Raw genomic sequence first — 14,502 nt, 5'->3', positions numbered from 1 at the left:
GGGAACTACTGCTTCCCTTGGTCACTTTTGCCATCCCAGTCTCCTCTGTCCCCTGGGCTCAAACCCTTAGGTAGCCTGACCCTCTCACCCACACAGGCCTTGTGAAGATCTTGGAGCAGAGCACAAGCTGTTGATGTCTGTTCCAGTGAAAAGCCCTGCTGGCGGCAGAAGATGAGTGCATGGGAGAAAAGGTCCAGGATGATGGCATCCCGCAGGCTCTGCTCAGGAGAGCCTAGCCCCAACAGCTCAGCTAGCACCCTTAGGAGAGAGGAAGGAATGAGCGAGCCTCCCCACACCGATGCACCACATGCTCTGGAGTTGGGCATTCTTCCCGCCCTCCCAACCCAGCCCTCTCAATCTCCCCAGGAGACAGCTTCTCTGCCCTTCCCTCATCCCCCCATACTCCCTCATCTCCTCAGTGTTGGTGGTCTTCTCCAGCCTGTGCATGGAATGGATGTCCAGGTACTTCCTGTTGTAAGAAAAGAGGTGAAAAGGTGTTGGTGGCCATTGTGCATTAGTCTCCTGGCAGGGCTATGATGGCTAGAGCATTGAACTGGGAATCAGGAGACCTGAGTTTGAGGATTAGCCCTTCCACTACTCTCTCTGGATCCAACTTTCTCCACCTTCAAATAAGGAATATGGCTTAAATGAACTCCTTTGGTCCTCTTCGTTTATAAAGCCAAGGATTAGGAAATTTAAGCTCTTGTCTCTGCCACTCCTCATGTGGCTTCAGTGTCCCCATTTATACAGTGCTCCACAGCAGTTGATATTCCATTTACATCCTTAGTCTTTGGCTCCCTTCTTCCCATCCTCCCTCGCTGGACTGGGGAGGCAGGAAAGCTGGAGATCTAGTCATCTTGGGTAATTGCAGTTTCCTCATCTGTAAAATGGGTAATGCTCTAGCTGTTTGACAGAACTTTTGGGGAAGAATAATGCAAATGTAAAGTGTAACTTTTTCCCCAAGGCTCTTCACACTCACCACATGCAGATCCGGGGCCGGGGCAGCGGCGGCTGCGGAGAGAAAGCGGATTGGGCAGGCAGAGCTTGTCCCTGGCCCCAGTCCCTGACCTGTCGCGGATCTCCAGCTGGCCTAAGAACCCGCTAACTTGCCTTCTCATCTTAAAGATTATGTACGAGCAACGCCGGCAGGCCAGGCTTTGATAGGCCCTAAGTACCATTCATGAGCATTTAACAGTCGGAGTTACACACCCCCGCCTCTTCACCAAGGCACCCAGGAAACGTCTTGAACTTTAATAAACATAACAGCGGGTGGCGCCCTGCCGGGGAGCCCTTTTACAAACATTCATGAGCGGACCACTCTGTCCCGCCCTCACCGGGAACAAGTTGGCTGCAGGATCTTCATCCGCTTCTACCGAGGCCGCGGTGCCGGACTCAGGCCGCACACCTGTTGCTATCCGCATGACGGACTCATCCAACGAAGTGAGTTCCCTCTCGGGTTCCCGCTGCAGTTCGGAGGGCTGTTCAAGCTCCGACTGCATCTTCAGTCCTAGGAATTGGCTGGACTTCTGACGGATCATCTCGTCGCTCCTCTTTGCCGTGGGTCACCACTGGCTCTGTCCCGCCCAGGTCCTGGGAACGCCGGTCCTCGGGCAGCGACTGCCAAGGCCTGGCCCTCTAGCGACGCCTCAGCCAATCGGCGCCGTAGAAAGACAGGGTGCAGCCAATCCGCAGGGGGCGTCTCCCTCCGTTTCAACGGCGACCGTTGCTAAGGGAGCTTGTAGAGGGAGGGAGGAAGTGTAGGGCGCTCGCCAATCAGTAAGAAGAGAATGCGCATGCGCAATAAGTTTCAAGCCCCGCCCCCGCGCCCTCCCTTCAAAGTGGCTGACCTGAGGTAGGCGATGCCCTTAGGACTAGGGAATGTAAGTGCGGTGTCAGTTGCCACGGGAACTGTTTACTGGCCAGTCACCGAGAGAAAGAGGAGGTGTTCAGAAAGAAACCAAACGGGACCCTAGAGGTGGGACAAAGCGCGACCAATAGAAACAGGAAATGAAGTTTCGCCACATCCGGCATTGCCTGCGGCGCTTGCGCTCTGGGCTGAAGAGGCCGGTGACGTCCGGTGAAGTCCAAGATGGCGCTAGGCTGATCCTGCTGCAGGTGAGGGGCCCGGGGCTGGCGGGGGCGAGATCCAGCAGGTGTGTGCGGGGGTGCTTGGGGCTGCGGAGCGCTGGCAGCCTCCACATCTATGCTCTCTGTCTTCTGCAGGTGACAGAAGTGCCACCCACGCCTGCCCGACGTCCCTCGGGAGACCCTGCGCCGCTCCTCGTCTCCGCGGCCATGTCTGGACCCGGCAACAAACGCGCCGCCGGCGACGGGGGCTCAGGGCCCCCAGAGAAGAAGCTGAGCCGTGAAGAGAAGACCACAACCACGCTCATAGAGCCCATTCGTCTTGGGGGCATCTCTTCCACGGTTCGTGGCTCCTGCCCCAGTCCTCACAACTTGCCAGACTCCCATCTCTGTTCTCCGTCCAAATCGTCCAGAATTTTACTCCCAGTTGCCCAAGCTTGGCACGGTTCACTTTACAGAACACACTGTTGAAGGAAACGGAGGACACGATTTTTGCCTTCCTTTTACAGATAAGGGAAACATGTTCCCAGGGGGCATATGACTTGTCAAAGACTTGAGAGTTAGAAAGAGGTAGTAGCAGAACTCACAACCAAGATGCTTTCTGTGGGTGTCTGAGCCTCTTTAAATCCTGTTAGCGGTTAGTCTGGGGATTTTCTCTTCTCCATTCCAGTTGCTCTCCTTTGTTTCTCTCTGTAATTGGTTTCTTGGGCCCTGCTTGACCCTCTCCTTGGCCCCTTTGTTTTCCTTGGTAGGAGGAGATGGACCTGAAGGTTCTGCAGTTCAAGAACAAGAAACTAGCAGAGCGGTTGGAACAGCGACAGGCTTGTGAAGATGAACTCCGAGAACGAATTGAGAAGCTGGAGAAGCGGCAGGCCACAGACGATGCCACACTTCTCATTGTCAATCGCTACTGGGCCCAGGTGGACGCCCCTCTGCTTTCCAAGACCTGGCCTTGATCCTGCTGCCAATCCTCAGACTCCTCTGCTGGGAAAAGGGGTATCATGCTGGGAAGCACCTGAGGGATTTGTAACATTTTTGGTGCTTTCTCCCTTCAGCTGGATGAAACCGTGGAAGCCCTTCTCCGACACCATGAGAGCCAGGGGGAGCTGTCTTCAGGGACAGAGGCGCCTGGGACCCAGGAGGGACTGACACGTGATGAGACCCCTGTCACAGAGCCAGGGACATCGGAGCTGAGGGGTAGGACCGGAGCCCTAGGATCTGGGGAGCTTAGTTAAGCTAAGAAAGGTCCTGGAATGGAGGGGACTTTTATATTAGTCTCTCGAATTTCCCGCCTGTCTTCTCACTCGTGCATACACACACACACACACACACACACACACCTGATTTCATGTTTGGGTGGCAAAAGTGCAGTGGATAAGACCCCAGGCCCCGGGCTTTGGAATCTGAGTGACTTGGTTCATAGTGCGTGTCATGTTTGACACTCATTTAGTTGAAAACTATTAACATTGAGTACTGGTACAGCCTCAGAAGAAACAAAGACAGGAAGAAACGTTGGCCCTGACCTCAGGGAGGAAGTGATTTTAAGCCATGAGTAAAAAGTACAGGGGCCCTTGAGAGGGAATCAGTGTATGCACACATGTGTGTGGTTCTAATTTAGATGGAGAAGGCTTCCCTGAAGAGTGATTTGGGAGCTCTGTGGCCTTGAGTAAGTTATCTCTCTGAAATAAAGTTGTATCACTTTGAGGATGGGGATACCAGTGTATTACAGGCATTGCGTGTGTCGATTCAGTGAGCCGTAGAGTGAAGGGCTCAGGCTGGAACATCGTATGGAGTGGTGGTAATTGCTGCTGTTATCCTCACAAAGGTCTGTCCATCCCTCGCAGAGCCTCTGCCGGTGCAGCCGCGGCCCCCTCTCAGTGAGCCAGCCTTGGCTTTTGTGGTAGCACTGGGCGCCAGCAGCAGTGAGGAGGTGGAGCTCCAGCTGCAGGGCCGGATGGAGTTCTCCAAGGCAGCTGTGTCCCGGGTCGTAGAGGCCTCAGACCGCCTACAACGCCGGGTGGAGGAACTCTGTCAGCGAGTATATAGCCGAGGTTGGTTCTTCCTTCCCCATCGCATGGGTGTCTACCCCCATTTGCATCTTGATTGTATCCCCTCAATGCCCCAAGCCCAGAGGCAGCCATAATTCTCCAAGGAATAAATCAGCCACGTTCTCAGGGAAAGGGGTGGGTTGTAGATGGGGCCCTGGCTCTGATTCCTGGGGTTGAACTCTAGAGAGATGGGTGGGAGGAGTTGTCGATGCTTATGGGGCCCCTGCCTTCCAGCTGGAGACCTCTTTGGAACACTTTGCGCAAATTTTGGTGGCAGTTGTTGATCCGCAAGGCATAGTAGCAAGTGCCTTGGCTTTGCAGGTTGACAGGCTTCTCCCAGCCCTAGTCCTGTTGTTCTAGCCTCGGCGTTCTCAGTAAATGGCTCTCTTCTCTGAGCTGGTTTCCTCCTTTGTACAGTGGGGATAAAGACTCCTGGCTTTGTCATGAGAGATTGGCAAGACAGCTGGTGGATCACATGGGCACTCACAGAATGAGTTAGTACTTTGCCCCATTGCCCTGGACTTCGCTCTTACCCGAGCCCTGCCTTCCCAGGGGACAGCGAGCCCCCCAGTGAGGTGGCTCGGGCGCGCACCCGGGAGCTGGGTCGTGAGAACCGGCGACTGCAGGACTTGGCCACCCAGCTACAGGAGAAGCACCACCGCATCTCATTGGAGGTGGGATTAAAACCGGGGCAGGATTTGGGTTAGATGGGCACCCAGGATCTCAGGGAGCCAAGTCCCTTGCTCTAAGCATCTTCCCTATCATTGTCTAGTATTCTGAGCTCCAGGATAAAGTGACGTCAGCAGAGACCAAGGTGCTAGAGATGGAGACGACGGTGGAGGACCTGCAGTGGGACATCGAGAAGCTGCGCAAGCGTGAGCAGAAGCTCAATAAGCACCTGGCAGAGGCCTTGGAGCAGGTGGGGCTAGGGTGCTGGGTCAGATGGAGCCAGGGCTAAATACTTGGGAGTCTTGCTTCTCTCCTCCACTCCCATCTATCTGTCTCTCCACAGCTCAACTCTGGCTACTATGTGTCTGGGAGCTCCTCAGGTTTCCAGGGGGGCCAGATCACACTCAGCATGCAGAAGGTGAGCAGCCGCCATTCTTGGCAGCCCCTCCCATAACCTTTTATCTACCTTACCCATGAACGTTCCCTCAGGATTAAGGACAGACCACCCACATGGTCTCTGAGGCCCTTGCCTGTACTCATGCTGCTTTGTCTCATTCATTTACATATTCAGTAAATACTGTTGAATGCTAAATGGTAGGGACTGCTAGAAAGCAGGCATATCGGAGGACAATATAGACAGAAATCAGAGGTTTTTTTGGAGTTTGGGTTCTGGTTGAGGGAGCAAATAAGTACGTAGTACATAAGGTAGTGATAAGTGCCTCAAAGAAAAAGCATAGAAAAGAGACCAATGGAAATATGTTGGAGCTGACTGGCGTTCTTAGCTGGGTAGCTGAAGAAGGGCCTCACTGAGCGGGCTCTATGACTTCTTGGTCGTTGCACTATTTTGTGGTCCTGTGAGGGTCACTGTTTCCTGTGAACTCTTTATTTCAGCTTTTTCTTCAGGTGTTTCAGGAAGCCTTCCCTGACTCCCTGTCAGCCTTGGTTGCCAGCACTGACCGTGCAGTATTTTCTCCCACTTACCTGGGAGCCCTTAGGAAAGTGCTTGGGTTTGGCCTGTCCTTAGGGCTTCAGAATCCATCATTGTCCCCGTGTGGTGGGGATGGGAGGGAAGCATGCATTCTGGCCTGGCCCTACCTGCCATAGTCCCTCCCGCTCCACAGTTTGAGATGCTGAATGCAGAGTTGGAAGAAAACCAGGAATTGGCCAACAGCCGGATGGCAGAGCTGGAGAAGCTACAGGCCGAGCTTCAGGGGGCTGTGCGGACCAATGAGCGCCTCAAGGTGGGCTGTATTTAGGCCTGGTAGGGCCTGAGCCTGCCAGGTAGTTGCTGGGCCCTGAATCCTCCTGCTGATCACTTTTGGGCACCTTGCTCCTAGGTAGCCCTGCGGAGCCTTCCTGAGGAGGTGGTGCGGGAAACGGGGGAGTACCGGATGTTGCAGGCCCAGTTCTCACTGCTCTATAATGAGTCTCTGCAAGTGAAGACCCAGCTTGATGAGGCCCGGGGGCTGCTGCTGGCTACCAAGAATTCCCACCTGAGACACATTGAGCACATGGAGGTATGGCCCTGGAACAGACCTTAGGGTCAGGGCCTTTGGAGACCTTGTGTGCTACCAGGGATCCCTTGGGAATAAATTCTTCCTAAGCCACTGAGGCCTGAGGTGGGGGGGAAGAAGAGAGGGGTTTGCCAGGGGCTAAAGGGTTGTGTGGGTCCTTAACACCTCAACCTACAGAGCGATGAGCTGGGGCTACAGAAGAAGCTGCGCACAGAGGTTATCCAGCTGGAGGACACGCTGGCCCAGGTACGCAAGGAGTACGAGATGCTGCGCATCGAGTTTGAACAGAACCTGGCGGCCAACGAGCAGGCGGGTATGTGGTGAAGATGGGGTGGAGGTGGGGCCTTATCTGGGATTGCTGGTCCCTGGTGGGGGGCTACTGCTTATCCAGATGCAAGGGGTTAAGCCCCTTCCTTTTGCAGAGCCTCCTGTCCCTGGCCAAAACAGGGATCATAGCACCTGGCTCAAGGGCACAGTGAGGGTCACAACCAGCTGAGGTGGCTGATGGAGCAGGCACAGCCAGAACATGAGCTGTTGGCCCTGTCTGTGGTTCTCTGGCCTTACAGTGTCTCTCTCTTGGAGGTATTCGTTCATTTGTGGATGTATTAAATCTGGCTCTCTTCCAGCCTTTGGGATTATATTAGTAAACAAAATTCAAAGCATCTTTGCTATTGTGGCCTAGTAGAGTAGTGGGGAAAGACAACAAAGTAAAAAATAGAAGGTGTATGTTAGATAGTGGCAAATATATCAAGAGAAATAAAGCAGGGGAGAAAGATACGAAGTGTTAGAAGATTGTGGTTTTGGATGGGGAGGTCAGAGAAATGAAACTCAGAAGATGACATCTATTTAAAAATATGAAAGAATCGGACTAATTTACTTCGATGAATGTTACAGTCGTGTGCTCCTTTGAAGGAAATTTGGAAATACCAAAAAAAGTCTACATTAACAGAAATAACATAAACAGGAGGTTCGAGAGTTTTCTTCTAAGCCTAGGTTATTACTTTGATAAGGTCACACTCCGTACAGGGCCTCAGTTTCCCTCTCCTTCACAATGGGAGTGATGACTTTGGCTCCCCTTCTCCCACCACTGAGGAGTTGGGCTCTTAGCCCAGAGGCCAGTCTAACCCCTTACTTTCCAACCCTTCCCCAGGGCCCATCAACCGTGAGATGCGCCACCTGATCAGCAGCCTCCAAAACCACAACCACCAGCTAAAGGGGGATGCCCAGCGATACAAGCGGAAGCTGCGGGAAGTGCAGGCTGAGATTGGCAAGGTGAGGAAGGGGATGCCTCGGAAAAGCCTTGGCTAGACCCCAGTAAGCACTGTCTCACCTCAGCCCTGTTCTTTATCTTTGCAGCTCCGGGCCCAGGCCAGTGGCTCAACCCACTCCATTCCGAACCTGGGCCACCCAGAGGACTCTGGCCTCAGTGCCCCAACCCCAGGGAAAGAAGAGGGTGGGCCAGGCCCTGTCAGTGCCCCTGACAGCAGAAAGGAGGTGGCTTCAGTGCCTGGTGCCACCACTGCTGCCTCCTCAGCAAAGAAAGAAGAGCTGGCCCCCTCTGAGGAAGATTCCCAGGCCTTAACTCCTGGGTCCCAGGGCCCCTCCTCCCGGAGCCGAGAACCTGAGGCCAGGCCCAAGCGGGAGCTTCGGGAGCGGGAAGGGCCTGGCCTGGGACCCCCATCTGTAGCCTCAGCTCTCTCAAGAGCTGATCGGGAGAAGGCCAAGGTGGAGGAGGCCAAGAGGAAGGAGTCAGAACTCCTTAAAGGTCTCCGAGCAGAGCTCAAGTGAGACCCTGTTTTTGTCTCCTTTCCACCCCTGCCAAAGTGGCCTCCAGCCCCAGTCACCAAGCCTTCCTCCTGTGCTTCTCCAGGAAGGCCCAGGAAAGCCAGAAGGAGATGAAGCTGCTGCTGGACATGTACAAGTCAGCACCCAAGGAACAGCGGGATAAGGTGCAGCTCATGGCAGCCGAACGCAAGGCCAAGGCTGAGGTGAGGGCAGGTAGGGCCTGTGGGGCATACACAGAGGCTGCCCTGGGGGGTTCTGACTAGAGCAGGGCCCTAGGTCAGCAGGAAGCAGTGAGAAGAGCTAGCTCTTTCTTTCTGGTGGCTGTAGGTCGATGAACTACGAGGCCGCATTCGGGAATTGGAGGAGAGGGACCGAAGAGAGAGCAAGAAAATTGCTGATGAGGACGCCCTGCGGCGCATTCGGCAAGCCGAGGAACAGATCGAACACCTGCAGCGCAAGTTGGGTGCTACCAAGCAGGTATGACCCCCTTGTGGTCCCCTGCTTCTGAATATTGGGATACCCTTAACTCCTTGATGGGTACTCCTAGCAGATGCTCTGGGATCACTCTGTGGTCAGTCCTTTTTTCCTGTGGTTTGCCCACGATCATCGTGTCCATCTTCTGTTTTCCATCTTGTCCCTGTCCACCTGCTGCAGGAAGAAGAGGCTTTGCTGTCGGAGATGGATGTGACGGGTCAGGCTTTTGAGGACATGCAGGAACAAAATGGGAGGCTGCTACAGCAGTTACGGGAGAAGGATGATGCCAACTTTAAGTTGATGTCAGAACGGATCAAGGCCAACCAGATTCACAAGCTACTGCGGGAGGAGAAGGATGAGCTGGGCGAGCAAGTTCTTGGCCTCAAGTCCCAGGTATGGCAGCCCTGGGCTGTAGGGTGGAGCTGGAGAGGCACCAGCTCCCCAGCACTGAGTCTCCACCCCTGACCTCAGGTGGATGCCCAGCTGCTGACTGTGCAGAAGCTGGAGGAAAAAGAGCGGGCCTTGCAGGGCAGCCTCGGGGGTGTAGAGAAGGAGCTGACGCTGCGCAGCCAGGCCCTGGAGCTCAACAAAAGGAAGGTGAGGCCAGGCCCGAGGGCAGAAAGCAACCTGGGATGGTGGCTCACAGCTAAAGCCCTGCTCTACTTCCTCTCCCGGCCCAGCTCACATCTCCAGTACTTACTGTGTTCTAGTTCCTGTGCTAAGGCCTGTCTATGCTGGGTTGCATTTTGGTCTTACAACAATCGTAAGATGGTATTTGTTATCTGTTTTTCATAACTTAGGAAATTGAAGCTCAGGCAGAGCAACTGACTTGCTCAAGAAAGAGTGGACCTGAAATTGGGAAATTGGGGCCTGGATCTCCTTGGCTCCAGAACACACCTTTTTTTTTTTTTTTTTTTTTTTTTAAGAGAGAGCACGTGAGCAGGGGAGAGGGGCAGAGGGAGAGAGACAATCTTAAGCGGGCTTCATGCTGAGCATGGAGCCTTATGTGGGGTTCGATCCCATGACCCTGGGATCGTGACCTGAGCCAAAATCAAGAGTCTGACACTCAACTGACTGAGCCACCCAGGCATCCCCAGAACTTGCATCTTGAGCACTAAGTTGGCTAGATGTAAAGTAGGGATGCTGGTTCCTGTCACATAGTTGAATTGAAGTTCTGGAATGTCTAGGTCATGGGAAAGGCTTAAGATCAATGTTAGTTTTAGTTTGTTTTCCCTACTGTGCTTCCCCCCCCCCCACATTTAATTCATTCATTAAAGCAGTATAATTCATCCCCTTGCCATGTACCCCCGGCACTGAGTGCTAGAGAGAACCTGGAATAAGAGGGTCCTACCGGAAATGGGAACTTCAGTCTTGAGGAGGTAGATAGCCAGATATCCCACAGGTAAAATATGTTACTGCAGATTCCAGTAAATCTTGTGAAGGAAACTAAGGTGCTGTGAAAGAAAAATAGGGGGAGCCTGTCTCCAGAACCGACATGTAAGCTGAGGGCTGAGGGAGCCACTGGAAAGAAACCTGTGTGTTGGGGGTGTTGAGGGGAGAAGAGAGAAGAGCCCTGTGGAGGTTCAGAGATAGGAGAGAGAGTTATGCAGGTAGGAAGTGAGCGTGTCAGGAACTGCAGAGATAGAGGTGAAGGTGGAGAGGTCAGGAGGCAGAACTAGCTCCAGTGAAGATCCTGGACTTGATCCCAAGAGCAGGAATCACTGGAATGTTTGACACAGGCATCTGTAGACCATGGCTCCACATGCCTGACTCGCCAGGCTCAGGCGAGCCCACCCTTAACCTGTTCCACCTACCCCAGGCTGTGGAAGCAGCCCAGCTGGCCGAGGACCTAAAGGTGCAGCTGGAGCACGTACAGACGCGGCTGCGAGAGATCCAGCCTTGCCTGGCAGAGAGCCGGGCCGCTCGCGAGAAAGAGAGCTTCAACCTCAAGAGGGCTCAGGTGTGTGCATGGGGTAGGGACAGGGTTGTTCAGGGTCACTGATGTGGCCTAGGGGCGGGTGGTTCAAGATGAGGACCCTTGCCCTTAGCCTAGCCCTTCTCCTGCCCCAGGAGGACATCTCCCGACTGCGGCGCAAGTTGGAGAAGCAGAGGAAGGTGGAGGTTTACGCAGATGCCGATGAAATTCTCCAGGAGGAGATCAAGGAGTACAAGGTGGGGCCGTGGGGCTGAGTTGTGCTCCAACAACCCAGGAATCTTAGATGGGGAGTTGGCGAGGGCTATAGTGGATAGCCTGGGGATCCCAGAAATAAGGTTAGATAGAAAAGGTGGGCAGGGCCCTAGTTGTGGAGAATCAAACAGCTGACGAATGTACATGTGCTCATGCCAGGCACAGTGCCTGGCCAGGTGTGGGAGGGCTAGGAACTAGCTCTAGTCTTTGGTTTCTTGAAACTGACCGTCTGTTGAAGGAAGCAGCCAATGTTCTCAGTGATGAGCGATGTGATGGCTAACCCCACGGCAGCTCTGGGGGTTAGCAGGTTTCCTGGAAGGAATGTCCTCCAAGGGAAACCTGAAGAATGAGGGTTGACTGTGAGTAATGAGGATGAGAGGGTTCCAGCAAAGGGAAAGGTAGAGGTCCTTCACTGAGAGCGGTGTGCTGGAGCACAGATTGCTGGACACTGTAATTGGAAGACAGAATGTAGGTTTTGTGATGAGCAGGAAAGCTGAGGGTCTTGAACAGTGTCAGATCCTGAAGGGTGTGGTGAGTCAGGTTGAGACGCTTGGCTTATCCTGTAGGTAGTATGGAGACATCAAGGGGGTTTAAACCAGAGAGTTATATGGCTGGATTTGGGCTAGAGGGGGTAAAGACTAGAGGCAGAGAAATCTCTTAAGCAGTTGCAGTCATTGAGGCAAAAACTGGTAGGGAGCTAGCCTCGGGTGTTAGAGACAAGTAGAAGAGGTGAGGAGATATTTAGGAGGCAGAAGTGCTTGGACTCAGGGATGGATTGATTCATGGAGTGAGGGAGAGGGAGATCCTGAGAGCTCCTGGGTTCCTGATTTGAGAAACTAGTGGCATGTGGTAGGATTAGGAAGACCTCAAAGGAGTAGGTGTTGGTGGACAGTGTTGTATCTCAGGGATGTTGAAAATGTGCCTTTGGGAGGCTGGCTGGGAAGGCATTCGAAGCAGAAGGACTTTCTGGATGATGAGGTTGGAGGATTGTCTGCAGGCAGAGGTAACGGTGGAAGCCAAATAGAACTGTGGTCACCCAGGGAGGGTCTGTGATATGATACGGGATGGGTCATTCTTTTCCCTTAGGAATCTCAAAGCTTAAATGATAAAGGAAGAGAAGCCTGCAGTTTGGCCTTGAAGGGGCAGGGGTAGCTGGGGGAGGCCATGGGGAGGCAGAGGAGGGTTTCTCCAGAAAAGATGGACTTTGATGAGGATGGTTTGACAGCTAAGGGAAGAGGTGATGCTGGGGTGTGGGCTGGCCTGGGCTTTTCAAGCGGGGCAGAGGAAGAATGTCGGGGAATGTTGAGTTGAGGGAATTCCTGGAGTTGGACATGAAACCTGGTGGCCGGTAGATGTTTCAGGAGGTTTCACTCTTCGTAGAGAAGAGTGAGTCCAGGGACCCAGCAGGATCTCTGGGCAGCACCAGGGGTGGGCCCAGTTGAGGGTGGAGCTGGGAGATTTCTAGTGGCACCGCTATGCCCAGCAGGTGCAGATGAAGAGAAGGTAGATCGTCAGCTTCAGCCAGGATTGGGCTTTTGCCAGAGAAGGCCAGAGCGGCAAGAGATAAAGCCCCAAGGCAGGGGAGTCCCGGCTGGGCCTTTGGGTTATTGGCTTTTGAGCAGGGCGGGGAGAACATGTTGCCCACTGGCCACCACTGCCTGGGTTAGAATCCAGATTCTGCTACTTTCTGGTTTTGAGACCTTGGCCTCTGAGCCTCAGTTTCCTCATCCGGAGAGTGCCCATCCCCATCTCTCAGGGTTATGGTGAGAGTTAGATGCAGTCTGCTGTGTGGTGGGCTTAGCCTGGACCACCTCCTGCTGTCAGCTTGGGGTCTGGGGGCCATCAGGACTGTCCCGAGCTGATGCCTTTGCCTGGCCCAGGCGCGGTTGACCTGCCCCTGCTGTAACACCCGCAAGAAGGATGCAGTCCTTACCAAGTGCTTCCACGTTTTCTGCTTCGAGTGCGTGCGGGGCCGCTATGAGGCCCGCCAGAGGAAGTGCCCCAAGTGCAACGCAGCCTTTGGTGCCCACGACTTCCACCGTGTCTACATCAGCTGAACCCGTAACTCAGGGGACTTTGGAACACCCATGGACCCTGGGGGCTGTGCCTCCAGTCCCTCCCCTCCCCACATTCAGTGGCCCTTACCCTCCATTCCGGAACTTGGGGGCCCAGCCCCTCTCCACCTAGTTGGTTTGGGGGGTCCCAGTGCATGCTAGTGGGAGTGAGATCTGGCAAGCTCAGTTATACCTTTTCCACACAGAGCTACAGCCTAAGGGGCATCTGCCCTGCAGGAAGGGTCAGCTGTGAGAGGCCTGAGGGTCCAGAGCATTCAACTGAGCTTCCTGGAAGCTGACCTTAATCCTTCTCCAGCTGTCTCCCTGGGCCCATCCCTGTCCAAAGGGTGAAATCCCCCAGGCTGTGACCTCCCACTCAAGAGGAGGCTCACTACCTGCTTGCTTATACACCCACAAGTGAGGACCAAGGGTGGGCCAGTTTCCCCACCTCCTGAACTCTTGGGCCCACGGAGACTTTTCCACACTTGGGTGGGACTTCCCTCCTGTGGATTCACTGGGCTCTTTGGTCTGACCCTTATGCTAAGGGCTGAAGGAGGTACCCCCCTGTAAGGGGGGGGGGGGCGGGAGCACTGTCCTCTTCTGGGAAACTCTGGCTGTTGCAGTCACCTTGCCCTCATCTCAGGGGTGCTGAACCAAGATCATCAGTCTTTATTCTAATCAGCCTCCCCCCACCCATCTGTTTCTCTCCCAAACCCACTTACCCCCACCTCATGCTTCCCAAACTCTGACCCTGCTTTCATCCTGGTGGCCTTAACTTCATGGAGGCATTATGTCCCAGGAGGGTAAGGGACAGACTAGCGGCTGGGCCAACTTCCGATCATTCCAGGTAGAGGAGCTTCATCTAACACCCTGTGTCTGAGCCTGTCCCCATGATGCTACCTGTGCTGTCTGCCCAAGCAAACTCCCATGGTTGTGAAGGCAGCAGGCAGGGGCCTGGAAGATGGAGCTGCTGACAGGTGCAAGGGTCCATTCTGACCCACAGGCCCTGCTCTGGAGATGTCTTGTATAGGCTGTTAATGTTATGAATAAACATCCAACCCTCAGCCTGCAGTCCAAGTAGCCAGGCTTCCTGCCCTAAACGTGGTCCCAGATTTTAGCTGCTACACTTCCAGCGCTGTCCTGCCTGGCAGGTAAACCCCCCCAAGGGCCTGCACAGCAACCTCGCGTTTCCCACCCCCAGCATCTAGTTACATTTGGATTGCCGTCGTGGATCCTAAACTGGGCTCGTGGGAGGAGCATGTCTGCAGGGAGAGAGCATCGTTCTCCACTGTCACCGGCCTGCCCCTCCTGCTGCTACGGGGGAGGGCTGACACTCCCACGATCCCGGCGTCTCTGCCGCCCTGTCTGCACGCTGTCGCCACGCCCCTCTCAATAATTGGTCGCTGGGATGCCGGGGGTCTCGTACTGCATCCTGGGAAATGTAGTCCCTTAATCATCAGGTAACAAGGTCCTCCGTGGAGAGAGCCGGTTCTAGGGTTGTACCGGCCAAAGGCAGACCTGGACGCAATCTGCGGGCTATCGCTCCCCAGCGGCTTCACCCGCCCCTCCCCTCAGGCGGACAGAGGAGAGCAGCGCAGCGGATGACTTCCTTCATTGTAACTTGCTGGCCGTGTTCTCGGGAACCGTGTGTCGATTGGCGTCTGTGGGTTTAGCTTGCTGTGAGG

The 14,502-nt window shown here is 54.4% G+C and overlaps 2 protein-coding genes across 2 annotated transcripts; one reads left to right on the top strand and one right to left on the bottom strand.

Moving 5' to 3' along the window:
• Nucleotides 1-5: 5 nt before the first annotated feature.
• Nucleotides 6-1,666, bottom strand: CFAP119 (cilia and flagella associated protein 119). The gene is made up of 4 exons (XM_047087891.1): nt 1,335-1,666; nt 980-1,011; nt 404-469; nt 6-258 (listed from the first exon to the last, which is right to left on the bottom strand). Exons 1-4 carry the CDS (start codon nt 1,536-1,538, stop codon nt 6-8), a joined length of 555 nt encoding a protein of 184 aa, XP_046943847.1. The 5' UTR covers nt 1,539-1,666.
• A 211-nt stretch (nt 1,667-1,877) lies between these two features.
• On the top strand, nt 1,878-13,888 carry RNF40 (ring finger protein 40). Its single transcript, XM_047087884.1, has 20 exons — nt 1,878-2,115; nt 2,224-2,427; nt 2,838-3,005; nt 3,141-3,282; nt 3,930-4,136; nt 4,686-4,807; nt 4,906-5,052; nt 5,146-5,220; nt 5,924-6,043; nt 6,140-6,319; nt 6,494-6,629; nt 7,467-7,588; nt 7,673-8,100; nt 8,187-8,304; nt 8,429-8,578; nt 8,756-8,968; nt 9,047-9,172; nt 10,395-10,535; nt 10,646-10,747; nt 12,644-13,888. Exons 1-20 carry the CDS (start codon nt 2,008-2,010, stop codon nt 12,818-12,820), a joined length of 3,186 nt encoding a protein of 1,061 aa, XP_046943840.1. The 5' UTR covers nt 1,878-2,007; the 3' UTR covers nt 12,821-13,888.
• Nucleotides 13,889-14,502: the final 614 nt, after the last annotated feature.

The sequence above is a fragment of the Lynx rufus genome, unplaced genomic scaffold (genome assembly GCF_022079265.1).
Source record: "Lynx rufus isolate CCGP_SWC_20201006 ecotype Redwood Valley unplaced genomic scaffold, mLynRuf1.p SCAF_23, whole genome shotgun sequence".
Lineage (NCBI taxonomy): Eukaryota > Metazoa > Chordata > Mammalia > Carnivora > Felidae > Lynx > Lynx rufus.
The sequence above is the reverse complement of the archived record's forward strand: the minus strand, read 5'-3'. Positions and strand labels throughout refer to the sequence as shown.

Coding starts and splice junctions, on each gene's coding strand:
- RNF40 (XM_047087884.1), top strand. CDS start 2,008: ATGAAGTTTCGCCACATCCGGCATTGCCTGCGGCGCTTGCGCTCTGGG. Junction 5,221..5,923: donor TCACACTCAGCATGCAGAAG/GTGAGCAGCCGC, acceptor CCCGCTCCACAG/TTTGAGATGCTGAATGCAGA. Junction 7,589..7,672: donor TGCAGGCTGAGATTGGCAAG/GTGAGGAAGGGG, acceptor TTATCTTTGCAG/CTCCGGGCCCAGGCCAGTGG.
- CFAP119 (XM_047087891.1), bottom strand. CDS start 1,538: ATGATCCGTCAGAAGTCCAGCCAATTCCTAGGACTGAAGATGCAGTCG. Junction 1,012..1,334: donor CTGCAGCCAACTTGTTCCCG/GTGAGGGCGGGA, acceptor TTCTCTCCGCAG/CCGCCGCTGCCCCGGCCCCG. Junction 470..979: donor CGGCCCCGGATCTGCATGTG/GTGAGTGTGAAG, acceptor TTCTTACAACAG/GAAGTACCTGGACATCCATT.